The sequence below is a fragment of the Melopsittacus undulatus genome, chromosome 10 (assembly GCF_012275295.1).
Source record: "Melopsittacus undulatus isolate bMelUnd1 chromosome 10, bMelUnd1.mat.Z, whole genome shotgun sequence".
Lineage (NCBI taxonomy): Eukaryota > Metazoa > Chordata > Aves > Psittaciformes > Psittaculidae > Melopsittacus > Melopsittacus undulatus.
The window spans coordinates 1557911-1585564 of record NC_047536.1 but is presented as its reverse complement, the minus strand read 5'-3'; the positions used below and the strand labels follow the sequence as shown (position 1 = coordinate 1585564).

The 27654-nt window shown below is 38.3% G+C and overlaps 1 protein-coding gene across 3 annotated transcripts in view; it reads right to left on the bottom strand.

The window, feature by feature from the left end:
- The window catches only part of TENM2 (teneurin transmembrane protein 2), a 509002-nt gene that overhangs the window by 215959 nt on the left and 265389 nt on the right, over window positions 1-27654 (bottom strand). For all 3 annotated transcript variants that reach the window (XM_034066670.1, XM_034066671.1, XM_034066672.1), the window contains one exon: window positions 10214-10423. In XM_034066670.1, coding sequence (XP_033922561.1) covers window positions 10214-10423 — 210 coding nt within the window. The remainder of the gene's footprint in view (window positions 1-10213; window positions 10424-27654) is intronic.

Below are 27654 nucleotides of genomic sequence, written 5' to 3'. Positions count from 1 at the left end.
AGCTAAGGAGCTAGCCTGGTGTCTGGTGTGCAAAATTCCCACTGATTCCAGTAGAAAAAGTGATTTGTAAACCCCCAGATAATTACCATGGCTTATATGCTACAGATTCAACTAATTCAGTGTGCAGTATTAAAGTCTGGATTTCTGAGATTTCCCCAAATCATGTGAATTTGCCATTGGGACTTCCCATTTTAATATATACTAACAACTGTCCCCCAGGTTTGGAGATTCAACACCAAGAAGGATGGTTCAAAATAAAGTCCTGAGACGTTCCTGAACTTTTCTGTTATTACAAATGGTATTTCTAGGGCATTGAAGCTGACTTAAGCCAGTGCCCCTTTGGCAGATGTTGAAAGATCTAGCAGGACAGTAAGAGTCCCTGACTTTTAGAGTGTTGCTATCTACAGGCTTATAAACATTCACATTGCTTTCTATCATTTATAAAAGGTCATTCTTATTTTCTAAAGGGTTCTAGTTATTGCTCCTAAATTAACAGAGCACCAAGGACAAGGAGTCTGCTCCAAATAATACAACTTCCCCACTAAGTTATCATTTTGATGATAACTGTTTCCTTTTCATTTACTAGGGTTGGTTTTTTCAGATCCAGATAAGTACCAGCTATCACTGCAATCATAAAGATACTGTTATGTTTCTGCTTCTGTGTAAGCATTTATTTATTTATTTCACAAATCATTAGACCTGACCTGAATAAAAGGAGAGGAAGCTCAATTACTGAAAATCACACTGTTACAGCCCTATGATATCCAACACAAATGCATTAAATTGAAAGAAACTATTGTAAAGGAGTGACATGTAAGGCAATACCTTGGTGGGGTGAGGCAGGGACTGAAGAGGAGCCGAATGACAAATAGCACTCTACGCGGATAGAAAAGGTCACTGCAATAAAAGCAACCTAGGGAACTGGGAGCAAGTGCAGCACTGCTACAGACTGGAAGAAAACACAGAGTCCAAACAAATGGAACAGAGTGAGAGATGAAATTCCATTCAGGTGTGAATGCCACATATTGAGCTGCGAAAACATTTGGAGAGCTGACAAAAGGGAACAGGATTCCCTCTATGCCTTGACATCAAGTTATCAGAAGAAGTAAGCATTTACTCAGGCCAGTAATGAATTCTTACAGTCAAAGACCTCAGCTTTTCTGTGTAAGAATCTATCAGGAAAATAGATGACATGCATTTGTAATGTAATAAAAGGCAATAGTTTGTTTGATTAGCTTATATGAGAAAAAATAACACCTCATTTGGAGCTTTAGTATGTAGCTGTTTTAAACAACATAGGAATTACACCCAACAAATTGGAACTGATCAGTTCAAGACTTGCAAACTCCTTTGGTTCCTGAATCTTTAGAGTGGCATAGCGTCAGCTATATACACAGGCAACATTAGGACAGACATGATGCAAGTAAAATGCATTGCCCCAGACAGAACCAAGCTGAAACAGAATCATAGAATAGTTAGGGTTGGAAAGGACCTTAAGACCACCCAGTTCCAACCCCCCTGCCATGGGCAGGGACACTTCACATTAAAGTATGCCACTCAAGGCTCTATCCAACCTGGCCTTGAACACTGCCAGGGATGGAGCAACCACAGCCTCCCTGGGCAACCCATTCCAGTGCCTCACCACCCTGACAGTAAAGAACTCCTTCCTTATATCCAACCTAAACTTCCCCTGTTTCAGTTTTAACCCATTACCCCTTGTCCTGACACTACAGTCCCTAATGAATAGTCCCTCCCCAGCATCCCTATAGGTCCCCTTCAGATACTGGAAGCTGCTCTGAGGTCTCCACATCAGCCTTCTCCAGGCTGAACAGCCCCAACTTTCTCAGCCTGTCTCCATACAGGAGGTGCTCCAGTCCCTGATCATCCTCGTGGCCTCCTCTGGACTTGTTCCAACAGTTCCATGTCCTTTTTATGTTGAGGACACCAGAACTGCACACAATGCTCCAGGTGAGGTCTCACAAGAGCAGAGTAGAGGGGTTGGGATCAGCTCCTTTGACCTACTGGTCATGCTCCTTTTGATGCTGCCATGCTCAGCTCTGAATGCATCCCACAGCATCAAAGCCTCTGAAGATTTGCTTGGTTTCCCAACATAAACTCCATGGTGAGCACCTCCATTATGCTCCCTCTATAGGAAATACTTGTAAACCTCCATCAAAATGAGGAAGCAGCTGTTCAATAGAGGAACCACATACTTCCATTACATTTCCACTGCAAATGTGGCTGTGCAAGGTTGATAAAGTTTAAATTGTAAGAAAAACAAAATCCTGGTCTACAAAAGCATGCATCAGCAAAACCCAGCAGAAGATGCAGTGATGCAAGCAAAGGAGTCCTTTTGATTATCCAGTACAGTTTAATGCACTTGAGGAGTTGGATTAGGAAGTAACAGGACAGCATATTTTGCTTGGATGAGCTGTACTTTCAGCGGATGCTGTATGTGAAAACCCTTTTAGTGCACATACTCCCAGAGGGCAACAGGGCTGCTTCAGGTAAACAGAGAGAAGAGAAAAATATTCGGAGTAAAATTACAGAGCTCAGATTTCTTTCTGTTTAGGCTGAAGGGACATGAAAGACATGCATGGGAGAACTGACAGGCAAAGAGTCACAAGACAGGAGAAGAATTAATAACCACTGAGTTATAACCACAATAGTTTCTCCAGTGATGCGGTGAGCTCCCCATGTCCTGTAGCTTTTAGGATACAACTGAACAACTTCTAAAGGAAAAAGGTAATCCTGATTCTATTTATTGAATCGTGCTTTGAATGAAGATATACTCAGTTTCTAGAGATGTTAATGTGATTAACAGATGACATATTTACAGATTTGCCTGATAAGATGCTAATATTTGTAAGCATATTAGAAACAGGTATTCTATAACTATAATTCTATTCAAGTAATTCTGTAACTAGGAGTAATAATTAAGCATTAGATAAATGCATAATTTATCCTTTAAATACAGCAGAAATGTTTGACTTTGTTTTGTCAAAATCAGGAAATCCATAAGACAAAATATACCGACTCAGACGAAAACTGTCTGCTTGCCTTCAAGTGTTTGTAACAGCACTTATTTGGATTTATAGGGAGAAAGAATGAAGTTATTACACTTTTTGTTACTACAAACCCAACCAATCCACAGAACTTCCTGTGTTTAAATATTGCAAATAATGCTGAAAAAATATATCCTACATTTTAGGTTCCCAATTTGTTATGGCTCACTTTGAATCAGCTACCAAATCCTGTTGAAATCCCAAATCCCAGTTAAGAACAGGAAATGTTTCCTGACTGTTGCCTTTCCATATAAACAGCAGCTGAATCTCCTACAGAATCTGTGAGGATTACATCATCGCCAATGAAAATAGAGATTAAAAACTGTATCAAAAGACAAACCTATTAGAAAGCCTGAGAAATCCTTCCCACACTTTCAGCATGACCTGAAGCTATGAGCATTAGCAAGAACAGTTTTAGAGCTTTTCTGCTTATAATCATTACATCCCTAGCACCTTCCAGTTTTCCAGCGAGGTACCAAGTCTAGACATCCATTTCTTGGCACAACATCTAATAGAGCAATAACACCTAATCTTTAAGTCTCCCAAGCATGGCATTTATTGGTGATCTCCAACTAGCTGCTAGGAGACAAAGTAAGGATTAGGAATAAGAAAAAGCAAGGTCTGACTGGCCATAGTAACTAAGCAGTTTCCCAATCATTATGGTAGATATCAGAAGGCAGCAGAGTAACAGCTGGAGATAGAGACCTATGGAAAGTTAATACTGCAGCTGCTTTGCTGAGCTGCTCTTACTGCTACAGAAGCTTCCAGTTCAGTATATTTCCAAGCCTTAAACTAAAATGATGTAAAAGCAACTAAGAAAAAACTCTCCAGCTCTCAAAACTGTGGTGAGCTTAAGAAAAATACAGAAAGAACAGAATTTGGATCTGATCTGTTTTATAGCTTTTTTGTAATGCATTATTATTCTTATTGCCAAGGAATCTTCTGTTTGAGGTTTGTCTGTTACAATTATGAATTCATGAATTAATAAATACAACATTTCTGCAATTTCTTAATATCTAGAATCATGTCTTGTGGCTGAAATTCAGACATCTGTTGGCATCATCAACATAAGCTACACAGACTAACAGCAATACATCAAATAAGATCTGTAATAGTTGCAGCAACATGGAGCTAACACTTTGAAAAAGTACACCCTTCAGTTTCAATGGGAAAACATAGCTCGGGCTGTTCCCTCCATTTCTAATTCCAGTCCCAAACTCTAAAATTAGACCTAGTGCTCAAGAGATACAACAGAATTAGAATGTCACTGGCCATTAAGGATTCAGAGAATTTGAGTATTAAAACAAATTAGGGAAAAAATATTCTATTTAAAGACCTTGCTGCTAAATACATGCACTGTTTAAAACAATATGTTTAGAGAGAGACTATTGCTTAAGACCTCAAAGTCTTAATACCATAAGCACTAAAACCCAGTGGGTTTCAGTTTCTATCCAATCTTATCTACTGTAACAGAGAAATCTTTATCAGCCATTGTTACCTGCTGAAGAGAAATCTTGAAGAAATATAGGTGGGTTTATGCTCTTCAGCTACATTAAGCATTAAGGATAGAAGCCTTCAAATTAGTTTTGCTTTCTTCTGCTTCTGGGTCAGTGCATAATAGCCATGGGTAGGAAGGAAAGGTAGGGGAAAAAAAAGCCTACAGCTCTGAGATACTCAATAAGAACAACCGCGATGGTCCCAGAAACAAACACACCTAATTTACTCTTAATATGGAAACAGAAATCCAAATAAACAATCTGCAACTCTTTTCTGCATTGTTGTAAAATGTCATGGGAAAAAGTAGCTTCTGCTATTTCCTTCTGAACATACTGAACAGAAAACACTCTTCCTCAAAGTAATTGTATAGAAAGGGCTTCCTTTCAGAGGCAGATATTAGAATATTAATAGATATTAGAAAGTACATGAAATAATTCAGATAAACCAAGCCCAGAACCTTCACTGACTTCAACTGTTGCTGAGCTAAGCAGAACTTAGCAAAGTCTGAAATGAAATATTTTGAAAGAGGTTTCAGAAAGAGATGCTGCTGAAGTCCTACCAAATGCATACAGCGGTTAGGGCTGAAAGGGAAGGCAGAGAATGCCAACACTTCTCCTTCTGTTACTGTTTCTCCCTACACGACCTCAGAAGTCATGGGCAGAGACCGCAATAAGCAAACACCAAAGTAAGACAGCAGACCTTCTCCTCACTGATATGGACAAGGAGAGGAAGATTTCAGTTCCAATTAAACAGTTTAGAATCAGGAATTCCAAATGAAAAACAAAAAAAAATATATATTAAAAAAATCAACAAACCAAAACCCAAAATTTCTGCAAAATTAAAAATACATATTGATCAACCATTCTATGCTAATTTCCTGTGCAAGTGGGTGGGCAAGACCTCTACTACCTCCAATGACAGTGTATCAGCAAGACAAGTCTGATGGCACCATACTGACTGAATTGAGAAAGAATGCCCATGGACTTGGAATCACCATGGGAACGTGTTCCCTGCACTGCCAGAACTGCTTGGGAAAAAAATCAAAGCAAGCCCTGTCTTCTAAGTAGTGTCCAAACTACCCTGCAGGCAAACACTGTTACACTGAACCAGAGCTTTGGATTACTGTCTCTGAGCCAAAAAGACATGTTAACACTGAAAAACTAGGCATGATCCCCCTTCCAGTTAAACTCCAGTAACTCCTTGGGCATCATGACAATATCTAATCCACAGCTGAGAATTTTCCCCAAATTAAAATACTCCCAAAAATCATTCTGCATCTATTTTTTAAGTTTTTAGAATGGCTGAAGATGAGGAATGTATCCAGTTACAGCTCTATTATATCACAAACTATTGTGCAAGTAGGTTTATCCTAGGTGTTCTACTCAGGTTGGAAAACAGTTTTTCTGTTAAGAGTCCAAAATTTGGCTTAATAGGAATAAATCTTATATAAAAAAAGTAAAGGCAAAGGTACTGGCAACAACACTCCTTATCTTTTTTTCCTATGTAAGACTGAAAAAAGCCCATTATATTGTATTATGACCAAAGCTATTAAAATGGCATTCCAACAAGATGAGTCACCTTATATTGCCAGGAAGAAAATACAGGAAGAAGAAACAAACCTATTCCTCCTTCTAGCTGTAAGAAACCATCCTAGAAAATAGTGACAGGAACTGACCTTTTAGGAGAGAAAAATATAACCCACTAGCTTCTCATGGGTGAAAGTCTCATTTCCTTCTATAATATTTGTGTTTTTCAAAACACTATCAGCAGGTGCACCACATTTCAAAAACCTCTTGTCCTTCATCACATATAATTGTGCTGCATATTATATTAAGAAATACAAGCAGAGGAATGTAAGTGATGTGAGTTCAATTAAAACCAGCATAATATCTGTTGCATAGAAAATGATTCTGCAACTGAAATCAGGTTCTAATGAGAGAAAAAAGGAATACATTTTCACGTATTTTTAATTACACAGACTTTCCTCAAACATGATTTTTGATAATATATTCCATTAGGTTAACATCATATTTAAAGAAAGTGCATTTTCTGATTTCATTTTAAGTCTGATTTTTGAGCAATTATTGTGTCATTGTTCTGCAGTAGAAAGGTTGAATTCATTTACTGTGTGGTTATGCTAGTTATGATTGATGTCGCTTCTCCAAATGATAAACCAATCACCCCAATGATGTAATGTCATTTTAAGAGTGCTATAATCACATTTCTCTCAAACTGGAAGCTCTGATGAGTTCTAACAAAGATTTATTGTAGATTAAAGGCCTTCATAATATCAACAATAGATTGCTCATTTGATGGAAGATTTGATTAGGTAATTTTTTTAGGCAAATGAGTTTTCCAGATATACCAAGAATGGCTCTTGTGAAGGGCACAGGGCAATACATGTGGATGACTATCACCTCATATCCAAGGAGACTCATCTTCAAGATGTTGAGGAGCTATCCCGTAATTGTTGAGGTTGAGGCAAACATAAGTGTGCAATCAGACAAATAAGAGGATACTCATATAATGTAATCAGTATGAAACTTCTGCAAATATTTAATCTTCAGCATCTAGTTTGGACACTGTGATAGACTCTAAAGAATCTGGAATCTTACATTTAAATATCTTCAGATCTTCCTTTTCAACCCAAGACCAAGTGTATAATATTTCAATGCATTTACTTTCTCCCAGATGCCTGGATCCATGGTGCTAAGTGTCCACAGGAACTACATTAGATTTGTAAAAAATAATTTAAAAATAAGGAAAAAAATAATCAAAGCATGGTTCCACCTTTCCATATCATCTACATGGTGAAAGCTACCCTGAACATCTTACAGTAATAAGAATGAGCCACATAAAAAGGTGAGCTTTCCCAAGTCAACGTATATGGCACTATCTGTGGTGTTTTCTTATAAACTCTCGAAAGGAAACACTGGAGAACTACATGAGAACATGTGAGGACTACAGAAAAAGATTACATCATTAGAAAACACTTACTGCTTTCCAGAGGATATATTAAGTCTGTGCTATAGAACACTCTCAGTGGTGATCAAACAATTAAGCATGTGTCTACAGTCAAAAGATAAGAACCCAAACCAAAAACAACAACAAAACTCCCCTGACATCCCACGGCTGTTGCTTACAGCCTGAAAATTCATTTATTATGACTGTTCATTAAAGAAGAAAATGAGACATTTGGGGGAGAAAAATGCTAAAACATAGAATGAACAAATCAGCCATTCATATACAAATCAAAGCATAGCTGAGCCTACCAAAAAGGTTCATTGGGTCAAGTCCACTGCAACAGGTCCGAAACACAAAGCTTTTAATGATATAAAGAAACAATGGTTGTTTTTGAAATGAAACCTAAAGAGCTCTTCCATCAGATTTGCAGTACTGTTTTACTGTGACTTGCTTTAGTTGGCTTCATGAGAAAAGCAATGCTGGTTCACTCAGCCTCCAATGGCAGCTCTTAACACAAAGTACCAAGTATTCAAGTATCCTTCAAGTCTCTTTTTTTAGTCCATATTCCTTGAACTTGATTTTCTTCTACTTCAGAACACTTATTGCATCTCTCCCCCATTCACTTCTCCCATTCCCCTTTAAACCCTTATACACTGTTTGATCCACCACATCTTTCAGACAATGTTCTTTCTTTTGTTCTTTATTCCTTTCTTGTCGACATTCACCTGTTCTGAGCTCTGTGATGAAGCATGCACATCCCCAGCAACTCACTCCTGATTGGCAATAGCCCATCATCATTACCAATAGTGAACCAGAGTTGCTTTTTCCACAAACATCACTTTACATTTCTCTGCCCTGAATTCCCTCTGCCATTTTATTGCCCTGTTACTTGGTCTCAAAAGGTCCTCTTGTGATTCTTTATAGTCTGATCTCATCCTTACCCTACTGCCATCAGGCACTTTTCTTACCCCACCATCTTCTCCAAGTATCTTCATGCCCCATAAGAAGTCACTGGGGAGCTCCAGCTTCTACCCACTGTCTTTCAAACAACTGCTTATTGTGAAGGGGACTTTTCTCTTTCCCTTTTTTCCCTTAAAAGTGTTTAGCAACAGATTTTGCTGAGATCCATTTGGAAATACAAAGACCCGTTATTAACTAGATCACCCACGTTCAGGAATGGCTGACCCCTTCAAAGAACTCTTAAATGGCTACCTGTTACAGAAGCTATACTGTCTCATCAAAGAGACATCATATTCACTTCCCTCCCCCCATGAAATAGTTTCTACTGAGTTGCCTGTTACGGATTTTGAGGTCTGCCACTCCCAAGATCCCCCTGAACCTCTTAAACAAACCCCCCTCCAAACTGGAATCCTATTTCCCACCTTCTTAGCTGTAAAGAAGCATGCTCAATCTCTGAATTATTATTTCTTTGTGTAACTATATTTTAACACACCTGAATAGCTGATCAGGTTAAAGGCTAATTCTGGATGGAAGGAACCCCAGGAGGTCCCTACTCCAGCCTCCTGCCAAGCAAGGGCAGCTCTGAGGTCAGACCAAGTAGCTCAGGATTTTAACCAATCCTTTCATGAAAGCCTCTGAGGACAGAGCCTGCAGAGGTTCTCTGGGCAACCCATTCCAACCCAATCCTTAGGGAAAAGGTTTTACCTTATATCCACTCTCAACCTTATGTTTCAGCTTCTGCTCATTGGCTCACCCTTCCACCATGGACTCATTTAAAGGGCACCATATGAGTGTACTGTATGCACCCCCAGAGGTCAAAAGTTCCACAACACATAGTACCTCCAGAACTGTGTTGTTAGAGGAAAGAGTGACCTTGAGCAGATCAGGAAGTGCATATAAAATACAAACTTTAGAGTGTTTAGTTAAATAGACAGCAGCTGCACAACAGACATCTATGTTAAAACACCCCAAAACAACAAAAAAGGCAAAACATAAGGAGCTATAATGACATTCCTTTGTTTTGCCTGTATTTCTAAAAAGGGATTGCATCTTCATTCCTTGATTTTTGGCTGTCAAAAAGAAAAGCCAGCATCTGTTAATAACAACAACAACAACAAAAAAAGGAATAAAGAAAACCCTAAACACTGCAGATGACTCAAAGCAGAGCTGCAAATGTTTTAAAACAGTGGCCTGAAAGACAAGAAGTAATTTGCAGAAAAATAGCAGTATTTTAGTTAAATGTGACATTGGGAGTACAAAACCAGACAGATTCTGAAACAAGAACAGACACAGAATGGCAGAAGCAACACACATTTTTAGATATAGAACCTCATCACCTACATGAGCCTATGCAGAACAAAGAACCATTCTGTGTGTAAACCTCACTCTCAGAAGATGCATCAAGGAGATGGAAACTTACTTTGAAAAATAAATCCCTCTGATGAGACAAGAATACAGTAATATTTTTATGCTGCTTGTAACACTCCTAAAACTAAAAAGCTATCTGCAGTAAAATAAGGAAAAGCATAAATGATGTATGGTGTTCCCAAGAAATGTTCAGTGCAATAAAACCCTAAGTTTTTGTTTGCCCTTTCCCATAGATGCTCTCAATTTTGTGCTGATGCAAGAACACATTTGCAATAAATGAAAAAAAAGAAGAAAAAAAAAGGCATAAAACTGGCACAAACATGTCACAAACAAACTCCATATGGTTGCAATTTTCTTACCACTGCTGGAGGCCTGCTGTGGCCCTGAACACGCTCTTAGCAGATATGAGTTAGGAGAGAACTCCTCATCAGGATTGGTGTCCATGATTTGATGGGACGTATTGCTGTCTAGCAATGGCATCTGGCAGCTAACTGGTGGAGGATTATGAGAACTGGGCAGCTGAGCAGATGGGAGAAGGCTAGACGAGGATGTAGGTGGAATGGGACGACCTGGGAAAGAGGACACAGGGATCAAAGATCAGCAATGAATGTAATGAAAAAAACCCCAAACAGCCAAGTAATTGCACTGTAACTGTCCATCATTACACATGACTACTGCTGTGCAGAGCCACATCATCTCTCCTCTGGTACAAACTTGTCCCTTTGTATCATATTCAAGGCATTGTGAGCAGCTCGGCTGTGAACTCATTCCAAAAATCTCTCTACAGCATCAGCTTGTAACCCACCAGGTGAGCAGATGCTGGTGAATTGAGAGCAACTGCAGACCATTGGATAGGGAGCGCCTGTGCTGCACGGGTACCAATGCACAGAGCACCCAAAGGCCACACGCTGCATCCTCAGGTGATGCAAAATGCAAGGGCATCAAATACAGATTTTATCAGAAACAGGGTGGGCTTTTTTTGCTAAATAAGACCAATGGGAAAGGCAACTATAATGAGCTGATTCTTACAGCACACATCTGTAATCATCTCTTAAAACAATGGTGGTGCTGTGGTTTTCTGGTTTTGGGTTTTTGTTTTGGTTTGGTTTGGTTTTGTTTTACCAGGGGAATTGCTCCAGTACAGGAATCGATTACAGGCATGTAATAAGAACCATATGAAGGCTATCTCCAAGATAAGGATTCTCTGTATTACTGCAGATCTTTCCAAAACCCACTGATGAATGTAATAGGAAGCCCAGGGGACAGCAGGACTGAAAGGGAATTATCCCATTTGAAGAAATGGGCTAAGCTGGAATATGGGCTGGAAATTCTTAAGTGTTTCACTGTCATTTCTTTCTGCACTGGTGCTGTAGGGGCAGAATTTCTTGCCTCACTCATCAGACAGTTTAATTTCAGCTCTGAAACCCAGTCCTTAATGTGTACAACATACCTCAGCCCACTGTAACAACACATTTTTGGTCAAATAAGCAAGTGGCATCCAGTCAGCAACAAAAATGTTCATACTTATTTATTCTTTGCTTTTGTGAACTTCCCTCTAATGACTTGATATTAATTATAACTTTGTACCAATCTATTCCATCAAATGCACACAGATGAATACAAGTTTTGAGGGTTTTTTTGCATTGCCTATTAGAATATGACTGATTATAGAGATGAGAAGAAGAAGAGAAACATGAATTCTGATCTCTGCAAGTTTATCTAGTGCATTGGAGAAATTGTTCATGAATAATTTATACATAGGAAAATATGACCTCTGTGATACTGCTGAAGTCTGTGAGGCAGAGAGATCTGCTGCATGCTAGCTACTGATATTAAAACGCAGCAAAACTACATAAAATGGTGCATCCTTATTTCCATCAGTCTTAAAGAAACAGTAGCAGAACAAATACACACTGGCTTCCTCACTAGCTACATCTTTTTGGGAAAGGCAGATGATTATGTTTTTTAATAGGAATTTTATATGAATTGCACTAAGGTTTATACCATCAGTATGAGGCACACATCGAGTTCTAAAGGACAGAAAAAAGTAAAGGAAAATTAAATACAAAATTCCATTCATCACATAGAAATTATACTTGGGAGCAGCATTCAACCCAGGAGCCCAGAGATACTAGAACCCCAGCTCCTTGCTCTGCATGGTACCAGCAAATAGCATGAACTACTTTTTTACCTTCAGAAAGTTTGAAACAAAATAAACACCTGCAGATAGACAAGCAACTATTCTGCTTATTTTATTATCATGTTTTAGCACTGCATAGATAGATCATGTGGTGCTTTAACCTCAGCTGGTAACTAAGCACCACACAGCCACTCACTTACCCACCCCAACAGGATGAGGGGAAAAACTGGCAAAGTGAGAAAACTTGTGGGCTGAGATAAAGACAGTTCAATAGGGAAAGCAAAACCCACACACACAAGCAAGGCAAAACAAGGAATTCACTCCCCAGTTCCCATGTTCAGCCAAAACCCCAGCCAACACCAGCACAGATGATAAGACTAAATGACCAAGTTATCATATGACAAAAATGGGCTTAAGCTACTTTACAGTAATCCCCATCTACTGTCTTTTATGCTAGAGAAAATTCAATATAGATTGAATATTTCACTGTGGACTTGCATTTATGAGGAAATAATTCTAATATTGATGATAGGAATAATTACTGTTACTATTCATGATTATGCTACAGTAAATATCCTAAATATTACAAAAAAGTGACTGAGCAAAACCCATTCCTAATTATTTTTCTGCAATGTGTTAGAAATAAAGAGGCTGAGGTTTGAGACAGCTCACACAGGAATATGACACTGTCTATTGCATGCATTTAATTTTCAGATCCTCTGGTTCTGCTTCAACCTTATGAGGCTAAAAGAAGAAGATTTATAATTCACAACCTGCATTTGCTGTATCATATGGAAATATATTACTGTACCATAAAAATGTTGGATGTGAGGTTATGAGATGAAGGGAGACAGATTTTTTTTCTTCTGTGTAATGTGTATGTGGTATTTCAGGGAAATTTAGAAACATTATTTTTGCAGAATACTTTGAGAGACATGAAAAAAGCCAAGAATTCTTTTGAAGGTAACAAATTGTTAAAACATTGCATTATTTTAGTGGGAAGTTGGCTCTTGAGGAAGATTTGTCCATAAGAACATGTTAATGGAAAACCATAGATGTCTGTGAGTCACAGACCCTAGTGCTGATCTGTCCTGTGCTTGGATTTCCTAATAACCTGCTCAATCTGATTACAACTTTTCTTATGGTTGGGGAATTCCTGATCTTTCTGTCTAGATGACTTTTGACACCTTGTAAACATTAAACTCCCACTACAGCCTTTTCCTGTACTGTAGTGGGACTCCAGACAGAGCTTCTCTCTATAGCTTTCTACCCCAGCCCCTGAAACACATGGAATGGCTGAAGACAAACAACCTTGTGTAAAACCTGTTCAGAAGTGAGTTGAAAAATTACCAAAGAGGAACAGAGAGAGACACTTTAGCTTTGTTGCCTTAGGAAATGAATCCAAAGGGTGACTATCTGCAGTACAACAGTCGAGTGAATGGTTGTAAAAGTACCGAAGAGAATTCAATGGATTGCAGTTAGGCTATAAAGAGCAGGATAAATGCAATTTATTTGTTACTATATACTCTTAAATTAGAAATAATGGGTTCAATCCGTAGTGTTGAATACTAATATCTTGGTCACACAAGTTCAAGGTACCATTTAAAATAACAGACTAAGCTTTCCAGGTTTCAGAAACCTGAGCTTCCTGCCAGACCCATTAATGTGCGTGTAGATACTTTAACGGTCGTCATATTGTGACACCTCCCATCTCTTGAAATGATTCTAAATCTCCATCACTTCACAGTGGGACTTGCAATGCCTGCAGTATTATAGAACATACTGTCAATTCTACGACACTGGTGGTTTTGAAAGTTAAATCCATAATGTAAATAGGAGTACATACAATTTTTGTCTGCTTTTCTTCAAACAAGACTTTTGTCTAGCTGTGCATTGACAGAAACCCTGTGTAGTGGTACTTACTTCCATTGACAGAAGCAATGTAAATGTCTAATATACCCACAGAAATTTAAACCACATGCACATGCTAGAGAGGAAAACCAAAGCCTTAAAGCCGATATATTACAATTCAGTAGTAAAAGTTAATACTAGTTCTTCCTTCCAGTATTTGTTCATATGCATGTTCATACTGCATATGCTCATGCATGGCAACAACTTGTACAGATACTGAATACAATATTTGTAGGGCAGCCAAGAACAACAAAAGCTTTTCCTTTTCCTCCTCCCTCCTTTATGGCTTTCTCTGACATATATCTTATCTTACTACTTAGAGCAAAGGAAGAAACTTGATAACTCTCCTTCAGGAGGGCATTCTGATCCAAGATAGCTTTGGGCTCCCATGCCACACAGCATCTCATTCTGCAAGGGCCTTTCTTATGATCTTATCACTTATATTCCATTTCCCCCCTAAGATTATGTAGCAGACAGCATCGACTCACTAGTTCAGCTTGTATTTTTTTTGTTTTCACCAGCCACATCTTTTTTCATCAGCCCAGGAGCCTTTATGAAGCCATTCCTCAATTACTGCTACACTGCAAGCCCCTAAGGCTTAAAATCTGCTGTAGAATCTACATTTAAAAATCAAGCCAGCCTTGTAGCTGGTAATGATGCCACAGCTCTGCCACCATCTTCAGGAGGACACCCACAAAAGCTGAGGATGCAGATCAGACATTGGTGTGAGGAATTCCTATAATCTCCATCTTCATAGCCAGACAGAGGGACAACAAGGAACAAGATACCAGCAGAGCCTGCCATGTGTGGTCATGGAATAGCATGGCAATGGGGTGACAGAGAAGACGGTGTCAAGCCCAGGCACTAGTGAGACAGCTAAGAAGAGCTTAATCACCTTAATCACAATAACACATTTGGAAAGAGATGCTCCAGTTGCTGTTAGCCTGAAAGACCCCAAGTCATCACAGGAAGAAAAAAAGGAATAAGGACTGCCTGCAATCACTGCTAGCATTAATATACATAAATAAGAGACACAATCAAAGAAGAGAAGCAAGCTGCTTATCAGTTCCTGAAGGATTCTTGAGACACACCTTCCATACCCTTTCCCTTCTTGTTCCTGCAAAAGACCTAAGCAGTTCTGTGGGTGAATAGAGCCCATGTGTGGGTGAATAAAGCCCCTGTGTGGGTGAAACCCTGGCCTCTATACTCCACTATGGTGCATGACAGGAAGCAGGGAACAAACATGACAAAAACACCCAGAATTTCAGAGTTTTGAACATTGGAGCATGAACAGTCCCTGTGTAAATATGCTTTACAAAACTACATCTCGAAGAGCTGCTAAGTAACCTTTCAGCTAACTGTAATATAGTATAGTATTGCTACCTAGCAACAACATATAAGAAATATCATTGTGTATATATTTATATGAATATTCATATATTTAAATATATTTGCCCACACACATTGAAACAGATATACAAAATATCCAAAAAAAGAACATTATTTAAAGCATTCTGAAGGACCAATCCAGACTCCTCAAACAGCCATTTTGCCATTAACTTTGGTAGGGGCAAGATTACAACCTGTATGTTGCCAGCCCACCTTCCTAAGTTAACCATTTCAACATAAAAACTTCTATCATTAGGAAACACCTTAAACCCAGAGGTTGTAAATACAGATTTCAAAGCTTATTGTACCTGCAATGGAAGGTGGTTGCCCCATCCCTGGCAGTGCTCAAGGCCAGGTTGGACACAAGACTTGGAGCAACCTGCTCCAGTGGAAGGTGTCCCTGCCTGCGGCAGGGGTTGGAGCTGGATGAGCTTAAGGTCCCTTCCAACCCAAACCATTCTATGACCTGCAACACCTACAGTTAATCACATGTATCACTATCAATAAGATCACTTACACCTGTTCTACAGCTTTGGCCAAGAGGACCAGAATTCAGACAGCAAAGATATACACAAGCCAAAACCTCACTGTGCAATCCCCAACACATCTGACTGCAGAAAGAAGGGAAACTTTAAGATAACTTTTTGTTGGTGTGGGGTTTTTTAATAGCTGTTTGGAAGCTGGAGCAGCATTCAAGGATTAGTGCAGGAAGCTGGGATGTAAGAAGTGAAAGGAGATGAGATGTAACTGATGCCATCAGGACAGAAAATGTAAAGCACTTAATTGGCAATTAAGATTTTGACATTTACTGATTGAAGCTGATACGTTACACCAATACAAAGTATAGAACCCTGGAGAAAGTAGTCCCACCAAATTATGTTAGTGACTTAAACAATGGGCAGCACCATTAACAGCAGTTACTGTGTTGCTCATATTACTAAAATTACAGAAGGAAAGCTAAGTAATGGCACTGGATGGACAGTAACTAGAGATGATAAAACAGAAGGATCAGATATCCTCCTCCTCTGCTCCCTGACTTCAGGAACAGCTGGAAAGCCAAATGGAATCAGTACAAGAACACAGGCAGGACCCTGCTCTCAGGGTAGTGCACACTGCCCTCCTCCCACAGCACACAACACATTCTCACCACATTTCCAAGTCAGCCCAGCTGAAGCACCTACACTGTCAGCAATGTGAAGTTCACTTGAGGAGTGAGAAGTGTTGCTAAATGTGTCAGGAAACAACTAATAAGTAAGATGCATGTTTTTGCAGTGCAAAGCACTACAAATTAACCAGGCAGCTGATAAGGTGAAACTTTCCTGAGGTATAGCACATTCAGCACTCTCCTGTTCCTCCCCAGAATAATTGCTTTCTACCAGAAAAAACCTCTTCTTTCCATCAAATATGTGTGCAAAGCACATCTTGCCAATGGGCTGGGTACTCCCAAGCAGCCATATTTAATAAATAGGTATTGTCATCACCAGAATAAGGAATATAAACAGTTTGTACCTGATGAAATTACTACAGTTAACTGACAAGAGGAAAAATCACCCATTTCCCATACAGCAGCAACATCTATTATTTATGTAGCTAAAATGGCATTTGTACATCAGCACACTGGGGGCCAGCTGGAGCACAGGCACAGCTTCTCCCAGGAGAGAAAGTCCTTTTCCCAGTGCTAAGCAGCCCATACTGACAGCTCTCAGGAGAGAGACAAGACACACCAACAGTCACCCCATCTAGCAAGCAGCAGTGCTAGCCTGTCTGTAAAGAGGACTCTGTTAACCCTGTATTTATCGGACTGTATTTCAAGTTGAAACTACTACCCAAAGGTCCAAAACGATGCTTGTTAAGAAAAGGGAATGAAATCTAACAACTGCTGATCATTTTCTTCAGCACCAAGTTGTTTTCTGTTGCCTAAACTGTTTTTTCTCTAAGGCAAAAAAGCTTCAAAACAGCAAAAGGAAAGACAGGAATCAGGATTTGGATGAGAGTTATCATAGAAGAAAGGTACTTCCAGGATTTCTGAAGTTCCTGTCTCTCTGAAAACAACAAATGCACAAAACCAGCCAAGCTAAGAGAAAGGGTTTCACAAAGTCTGTTTCACAAGAGTCAAAGGAGAAAATAAGGTCTTCCTAAAAGCATGGAGCTGCTATTCCTACACAGACCTGTTTATTGATGTCTTTGGGGTATCTCTCTTAATCAAAACAGTAAGGGCAACTAAGGATGAAGTTGATGCCATCATAACATACCAGGGAAAGACAGAAGGTGGCTTTGAAATTATGAAAAGAGAATGCAACAAAAAGATCTAGATACAGTAAGTCATCCACTGTAATGTACGTAACAATGAAACAGCGAAGAGGAGTCAGTACTATGGTTTGTATCCTTCTCATTTAACAAAATGAACAACATCTGACATGGCCTGCTAAGTTTTCTCAAACCTTTGTTATGCATAAAAAGCACAAATGAGAGCATGAACCCAGTGCAGGTAATAATAATGATAATAATAATAATAATAATAATAATAATAATAATGAAAGTAACTATGGTATAGGCAAGAATATGCCCCAAAAGTCAATTTCTATCAATGTACAAGGACTGTATCTTTGGTCAGTAGCTCCTCAGAAACCAGAGCCCAGCATGGCACACAGAGAGCCGAGTTGTGCTGTTTTTGCTGGCACACTGTGCATCCTGCTCTTAATAAGAGACAGCGGAGATGTTTGGGCAGGCGATACCTATGCCTGCAACTGTGTTATTGAGGACTGCAGGGATGACAGGTTGGCTACTGCCTGCTCTGCTCCCTGCTGCTATGTTCCTTCAGAAGACTCCACTACAGCCCCTGAAGCCTTTCTTCCTTTATTTTTGGAGGGTTTTTTCATTTCAAGGTCACTGAAACATTGAAAGGCTCATGTCAGAGCTCCCCAGAGCAGCAGCATTGCTGAGGCACAGCTCCATCACATCAGCGGTACATGAATCCCATAGCATTCAGGGTGAGGGAAAGCATTTTTGTTGGCAAGATCTCCAAACATAATACTGAAGACAAACTTGGTGCAAGCAACATCCATTCCCTCCCTTCTCAAGCAGGCAATGGAACCACCTCTTCTCTTAAACACATCCAGGTTTCTCTGAAACATCAAAATGCAAAATCATCTCTAAAGGGACCAAATCCCTCAGGAAAAGGGCACTCAAGAAATTAACACATGTCTGCCAAAATCTCTACCTCCTTTATGAAATTTGAAAGGCAGTAACATAGTGATCTGAGAAAGCATCAAATACAGTTTTGAAAGAGTCTTGAATTCACATTGTACAAAAGCCATTAGAGCATTTGCTTAAACAACATGATCCTAGGAATCTTACCTGTGTGGGTATAACAGTTTTGTACTCAGCAAGTTTAAATGTTGCTTAAATAAAACTCCTCTAAAATTCAAAGTTACTTCTTCGGTACATGTTATAATTTATATTTTCATTTCCAAGCATGTGTTTTATTATGGATCTATTAGACAGGTCTGTTCAAGTTTTGTATCTTCCTTAAACCATTTCACCTCTGTATATGGTTCATATTTCCTGAAGTACTGCCCATGTGTAATGCTTGAATATGAAAATCACTGTACCAATGCAAGGTACTATTATTACTAAAATCTATGCATTAGAATAAGGCTAACCTGGAAATCAATCACTTCTCTTCTGACTTTCAGTGTTAAATTAATTTTCCTAAGCATTCCACCTACCAAATATATCAGTTTTACAGCATTCATACTATACATGACTTAAAAATTATCTAAACCAGTTCAAGATGTAAATAATTTGCTGCTGTCAAAAGCTAATGTCACTTAATTCTTGTCTTGTTAAATCATCTGATGCCCCTTTCTTTTTTAGTTAAACAAAGATAAATAACAAAAACAATTTACAGCTAGAAGATGTGAGGGGTTTGCAGCTGTTCAATGTCTTTTGGGCAGATTAGATTCTGTAATGAGAAGTTATAAGCCTCATTTTATAAAAGCTGTTGCTGTCTTGGGAAAAACATCAGTGAATAAGATTAGAAAACTCTTCTCCTTCATGAACCTATTACACTAGCAAGCTGATTACTTGGCATATGTTTGATACCTTCATAGCTGGAAAACAGTAATTTGTTTCAATGATTTTTTTCCTCATCACTCATAGAGTCAAAATGTCTTCTCTAATATTACCATACCTCTGAGTTAGCCAGTAAAGTCAGAGCAAGAAGGAACAGAAAAACCCACATGAGCATAACTCACATGAGCTTGCATCAATTCAACTTCCCTAAAAAAGCTTCTACTGAACTAACTATAACTAACATTAAATTATAACAACTCATCAACCGCCTGTTCCTTGGGGGACAAAAATAACATTCTAAGATTAGGAATGTATTTAGAAGAAACTTACTGGAAGGCTCACAGCCATCATCATGCATGACCAAATTTCTACCTTTATAGAAACATAGTGGTAAGTGCAGCTTAAAAAAATGGGAAGAAATAGAATTTGCTATTTATCAATCTTATAGCTAAGCATTCATGCCAGGGAATTCCACTAATGGAAGGGTTGTAGTGAGTCTCTAGGTAGGTAGTTACCAGGCACCTTGTGAACTCTACCTCCTTAGATCAGTCTACAAGTATTCATTTTGATTTTTATTCTAGCAACAAACATGAGAAAACTCCAACCTGTAATTATTTAACAAACTCCATGAAAAATCATATCTAGATAGTACTAACTGGTGGGAGCTGGATAATGATTAGAGAGTTTGTGTTAACTCTTTGCAACCTACTAAAAAAGCAGCTTTAATTTCTGGTGGACAAATATCAAATGAAGACAAGGTTTCATGTGATCAGTATTAGGTATACAGCCAAATTTAAACACTATACTTAAAACCAGCTTAAAACCAGTGCAGTGCCATGTTCTGGCTAATTCTGCTTCAGGTTATTAAAGTCTACGTTAGTTACACCTACAGTTTGAATACAGTGTTCTTCATTTTCCAAATGCGTGTAGAATGCGCTTCTGAATTAGTGCTGAACAACTGCTGTGACACACTAAACATGCTTATCCCATCAGTGCTGGGAGATACTAAGGTGCAGTAAGAAAAGTATCAGTATGATGGGAATTAATCTTCCATTACTCTTGATACTGATACCTACATTCACATGATATTATCTTGATATTTACATTTTTCTTCATCTAGTTTCTTCTTTCAAGATCTTCACATTTCTTACACATGGAAACTTGTAGAAGTTGTGGACGTATAAGGAAACTAAAGGCTTGACTTTTCAGTAATATATGATATTGGTGTGATTTTCCAATGCACAAAAGCACATAAGCATTTAACTTCCCTGTGTCTAACTGCATCCTCAGGCAGCTAAACATCTTTTTATTTTCTTAAAGATTTATCAGGTGCTACAAATGTTTAAGACTCTTATGATATTTTACACTGAATATGTGTTCCCTGACAAGAAGTTACCAGGCCCTGTAACAGATCCTGCTTCAAGAATGAATATCCCACCATTAAATAGCAAATCTCAGCTCTGTAAAAGTCAATACAAATCTTTTTGCCTTCAGCAGAGCCAGGATTTCACCCTAGAGCCCTAAAAAGCTTTGCACAGAGAGATGCTCCCCCAACAGCAGTCTTTTCTGTACTGGAATACCAGGCTGTTCCTGTTAATTTAATTCTGGATGGTCCACCGTGCTCAGGTCCTAGGAGTGCAGCTCGGAGCTAAATTGAAGTTCAAAATCAAAAGGGGAAGTGAAATCCCATCACTCATAAGGAGCCAGGCCTATTTAGCCCTTTAGAATCTCTCTGATGTCTTCTGGTAGAGCTGACTAGTCCCTGAAGAGGACATGGAATACAGAAAATATCCAAATACAGAATTATGGACAACCTACAAAACCACTTCAAAATGAGCAACTTAAGGGCAGATAAAACTTTGTTTGCTCCTAGTATTGAATAAGGATTGAGAGATTTCTGCCTTTGTAGAGGTGATTTCTAGTTCAAAATCTGAGAAGCAGACTCAAAGAAAGAGAATATAGATGATGGAAGAAAAGAAGATACCATTTATTGTTTGTGGGCCACACCTTGAATGAATACAGGAATCTGTTCTTTCTGCTTCCATGAAAGCTGAAGAATGTTGGTTTCTTAAGTGAGAAAGTTTATGACAAATTTCACTTTATATGAAAAGATTTAGCCAAAATAAGACCTTTCTGAGCAGAGACTGCAACCCAGGAGCTATCAGCCCATTAACTCTTTTACTATTGCTGTGTATTGCTGTAATTAATGGCTCTCTGAGAGAACAGTACAGGAAATTAAAAAGATAGAATTTCCTTTTAATGAAAAGAAATTGCAGACATGAAAGACTACTATGTGGGAAAGGGAGCTTTGCTCTGCAGTACTAAGGAAACCTGTAACATGATTAAAAGGCATTTGCAAGCACAAAATTAGATAACTTGAAAAGGTAAGAAAACTTTTCATTATAGTTAAAGTTGTGAAAACTGAAGGAATAAAAATACATGTTCTTTCCCTAAAACAAACGGGCTCTGTTTCATGACTTTTGGTAAAGCAAAAACCCCACCGACAATCAAACAGGCTACAGAATGACTGGAATGCTGGATTTTGGCATGAACTGTATCTTTAAAATAATGACAGTTTCCCTCATTTTTTTTCAGTCTTAAAGCACTTTCTAACTACAGCTCAGAAATACATGGACAGAGGAGAATTAAAGCAACTGAAGCTGAAATATGCTACTTGGGAATCCAAAGTTTGTTTACACCATTAGAAAGCACTCAAATATATATCCCTATAAATGACAAGGTCCCAGCAGCAAATTAACAGGAACAATTTTCCCATCTCAGGAGCTGTCAAGATGGGCTCTGTTAGCCAATTTATCTTACTCTAGCACATCTCTGGTGCTTGTCAATCAGTATGTGAAACATTTGGTGCTGATTGCCATTTTTCTATCCACTTCCTTTTGCCTCTCGTACCAGGCAATTTACTGCAAGTCAATCAAGGTTGCAGCAGACCTTGTTTAAATAAAACACTGTTGAGTTCTTTTCACAGCAACAATTTCAAAACCAGAATGAGCTGTAGCTTTTCACATTTACATTTATACTACTTTCTCTGGTTTTCCCAAATGCCATGCTCAAGCTAGAAGTCGTATCTAAACTCAGCCGGAAGCTTATTAGGAAGACAGGGAAGATGAACGAAACATAACCGTATATGCTTTCATTGTCAAAAATGCTGTCTATCAATGGAGACAGAGAACATCAAAAAGTAATCTGAGATTATTACTGCTTCAGCCTTGCTTGAAGTCAGGTGTCCACACCATTACAGCAACTTAACTGATGGTTATTTCAACTAATTCATTCACACTGTGATTTTAAGGTAAGAAGGAGACCAACTTCTGTATGAATAACTGCAGGTCACATATAAATGTATTAGGAAAACCAATTCTCCCAACTAAAAACTTTGACCTATGCTCCATACAGACAGCTTCCCTCTCACATCCACACAAAACAACCCCACAGCAGCCCCAGGTCACATCATGCCTAGCTCTGGCACTACCTTTGCACCATCTGTAAGCAGTGAGGTAGAGAAAAAAGGTGAGACCAATTTCCTTTGCAATATATACCTGATGTACAACTGAAACAACCTACATTTATAGTGTGTAACACTTAGCAAACAAAAATAATGGAAAACTTTGACTTGTTTCCGCACAGTAAGACCTGGCTTTACAAACAACACCCTAACCCTGACTTTGCTACTGTACATGTCATTCCAGTTCTGAGATTCACCATGGACTGCAAAATCAGCTACGTGATCACCCACAATAATGGAGCATAAAATTATTGTCTTCAGAGCTGGAACAGCAATTAAATACCTGTAGCATACATTTATATGCTACACCTATACAGACTGATGACAGTTTAGTCAGTTTAATCTGTTATTTATTAGATCCATATACACTAAATCCAATGATGTACAACAGCAACAAAAGAAAATGCAAGTCAGATCAACCCCTAAGATGGCACAAGTAATAATCTCAGATGAACAACAGAGGACATATTCCTTTAATAACAAAGAGATAAAGAAGGTGGCTACACTACTGTTCTTATTAATAAGATTATTCATTCCTCCCCTTTTTAATTATAAATGATGCAAAAGTGTCAGACATTCAATCCCCCACAATCACAATGGCATATACATATTACTTTATACTTATTTTTATATATTATTTTCTAGCACATATATATACATGATAGACAATAAACTGCTATACACACATATCTAGAAAATGAACGGATTTTGAAACAGAAAACAAAATCAGTTCCTTCTCTGGTCAACAATTTACAGCTATTTTAAAAGTATGAAAAGTGCTTAGATTACTAAAAGGGATGCCTGAGGTAAGAGCCTCAAATTTGTCTGTGGTTAACAACTTAAAACACATCATGACTAGAACATCCATGCTCATTTGCTAGTACTTTAATATGAGACCTAATATCTTCTCAATCTATAGCTCTTATGATAAAATACATAAATCACCTATAACGGACTCACAGTCTGATGGAACAGGTGTATATAATCACCAGTCCTACCATTTGCAGCATTTAAAAATCCTTACATTATGCCAACATAATGCACGATAAAACTATAATGCACTGGATTTCACTATCTTTTGGATAAGGAATTAGAACTTCTCTTTTGGATAAGCACTAGTTTAATTATAAAGGAAGAAGTGATAAACATTTTTAGAACATTAGTCTCCTAAGAAGAAAAAATCTCTTGCTGTTTCTCCTCACCAGGGGGTTTACTGCAGGTAATCCTTCTGAGGCAGTACCCAGTTTATGCATCTTCCTTTACACTGCTTCAAGTAATAGGGCAATAAAACAAATCCACATAACATGAGAGTTAGATGTATACCACAGATGCGGATATTATATAAACACACACAGATATATACCTCCACACACAAGGATATGTTTAGGCATACTAGATATGTGGTGCCCTAACCTTAACCCTACCAAGAGCTGACCTTTAAATTATTTCCAGAAACAGATACTCATTACTCATGAGAAGGGTGATGTATGTTTTACTTTATATTGATGTAACTAAAACCCCCAACAAATCCAAAGCAAACAACAAACCAGCAAGCTGTAGATAAAACTGTATTTCCTGCAAGGCAAAATCAGATAGCCTGACTCGTGCCAATATGATGCAAGTATATGCTTCAGTATCCCACAGTAAAATGATCATAAAAGTAGTGTAACAATTTCAGATTCCTAGTTTAAAACTTAACTAAAGACAAAAGATAATGATTTTCTTGCCTAGTCTTCAAAAAAATGCCTCCTACACTAAAGCATGAAGATCCAGGCTTATATAACATTTACTTTACCATTTTCAATAACAGGAGAACACTTACATATGAAGAAATTTTCCATTCATTCCACCTCATATGCCTAAAACATCCTGGAAGAAAACAAAATGCCATTCTAATGCTCAGAAAATTGTGAGCTTATTCAGATATAAACCTTGCCACTGGCAAGGCATGCATGGGAGTTTGACAGTCCTCTCAGCTCTATGGAAGAAGTTCCTCAGAGCTTGCACAGCTCATGTCTGGACCACAGGTCTACAGTTGGGCTCCTTCAGTTTAGTGGGGAGACATCTTTTCCAAGATAAAAGCAACCACAACAAACCCCAAAGCCTCTACACCCCATCCTGAACTGTTTCTCTGTGTTCATAGTAATGATTGCCTTTCCATCACATTATTTTTCCCAACAGTTACACCAATTTATTGATATATGGTTTCTGGTTATGAATGTGAAAGGGAATGTAAACTGTTCCTGCCATAGAAAGAAGCAATAAATGAGGACTGAAGTTATTTGATAGCTAAATGCCCTAAATAAGCAATTGGCTCAAGTGAAACTGCCTGGCAGACTGCCCCTTTCTGCCTGCCCCCACCCCCAGGCCCTCTGCCCTCCAAACCTCAGACTTTCTGTTAGGGCCCTACACAGACCGAACACAACATTTGATGGATTCTATGGAAATGTAGATGAAGTCAGTAGGGTGGAGAGGATCGATACATGGAGCAGCAGCATGCACCGCCTGACATATCACCTGCCAGAGGCGTACAAAGGAAGAGTAACTTACAATTCTCTCTGAAAAGTCGATCACATTTTTCACTCTCCTTACCATTAACCACAAGTCCAGGATTTTTATCTGTTCCTATCCTCTTTCTTCCCCCCCCCCCCCCCCCACCACCAATACCTGATTGCTTAAAACCTTAATTTTAACCTGAACCTGCAATTTTAGCTGCTAAGAGAATTGCACTTTCTTGTCTCTCTACAGCCCCAGGGACTAATTGAGAAGATTACCTGAAGGTTTGAGGTCTAAACACCCGAGGAGGAAAAACCTGCTGAAAATGGTTTGTACAAAGAGGAATGAGAGAAAAAGGAACAACTCGGAGATCTTTTTGTCACTGGATGCTTTTATATTACAAATGGTGGAATGCTGTTTGTGATCATCCGCTGGGATAACCAGCAATAACACAATGAGTTTCAGTGATGTCTGTTATTGCAGTACATGGAAATAAGTGAAAGACAAGGAGCATGTTTTCACTAAAATCACAGAACTAAAAAGAGACTTCTTTTTATCTAAAAATATTATAATCTAAGAGGGGGTCAAGTTTCTTTTGTCTTTGCTAACTTGCTACTGTGAACAGATGAAAACTGTTAAATCTGTAAGACTGAAATCATAGTGCTTCTGTCCAGCTATTCTGGAGACCATGCTAAAAGCAGTACTGAGGCCTAAATGGAGTAGATTAGTAAGGAGGAGTCAAAGATAGTTTTAAAAGATGCCATTTTACCTGCACTTAATGAAATGAAAACTAGAAAATCCACACTCCTACCAGAAGTCATGACCCCATCAAAAACTGCTGTATAAAACAGTTCCAGCAAGGTCAGTTAATAGCAGTAATACACCACTATCCAGTCCATTTGGGGCTTTTGTTCTTAACCACTTCAGTAAATGGGACTGTTTGTTAACTCCAACAGATAATTATGAACTGCAATAAAAAATTCAAATTATGTTAATAGGCCAGAGAACAACAGCTGTTTCTGGAATCACTGGCAATTACTAGACATAATGGTTCTCAATTAAGCTGGAGGGTATTTTCAATTGTTCATAATTCACTATTTTAAAAGTATCATAAAAATATATAAGTGTGAGCTGTTAATAAAACTTTCAGATGAACAATGTAGCTGTTTGGCACAGAAAGTAAGACCTATCTTATTTATAGTGGTCTTTCTCTTGTGAATGTGCAGCTATTGTTAGTGAAAAGAAGGGAACTACATGGAGTTTATTTCTCATAGTGCTCCTAAGTGGAAGAAGAGCTAAATTTCTTTCTTAAGTAACTTCAGTTTCCCTTAGGAATACAGTCAGCAATCACGCACATCTTCACCAACCCTATATTTAGATACTGAAGCTCACTACATAAACCCTAATGCATATGTGGATGTGAACCAGGGGATTTGCTGCTTGTCCACTTGCTGATTTCTACTGATATGTTTTGAGGGAATAAAATTGACCAACAGAAAAAAATGGAACAAATAAGGACTAAAATAAGACTGAGAAACCCTAAAGATCATCTTTCAATCATAAGCTTAATGCACTGTAGATTTCCACAAAACCAAATAAAACACTTTCAATAAATTAAGCCATTAAGGAAAGATCAATAAGCAATAATTACTACCCTCACTTCCACTAAAACTAGCACTTACTTATCCACCACATGTGCAACCTCGCATTAGGAAAATGGCACATTTAGCAATTGCTAAATCCTCATTATAACTTTACTACATATATCATTTTAATAATCATTTTACTGGAGACATGCCTGAATACCCTGGGTAGGTTTAAACACATGTGTGCACATGCATTTTATTTATTTACTTCAAAACAGCACTTTAAAAACATTGCCTCTAACCCAACCACTTCCATCTTCCTCTTGCCAAGAAGCAAAACTTCTTCAATTATTATCAAATCCATTTGTGCACATTTATCTTGAGAAAGAGTAAATTGTTCAAGAATAGTTCCTAACTGTAGAAATTCATATTCTCATATTTAAACAACAATTCAAAGACTTGAGCATAACACTGTGAATAAGCAGCAGAAGACAGTGATTCATCATCCAGACCTTAGGATCTATTGAGAGTCTTTATTGCTTTGACCTCATTAAACCACTGCAAGCCATGAGCTAACATAAATCTGCCTCTCTAAATACTTTCCCCTTTAATTTTTTAATAGTTCCAAACAAAATGAAAGGTTAAAGCCAATTAAAAGAGACACAAATACCATTATTATTG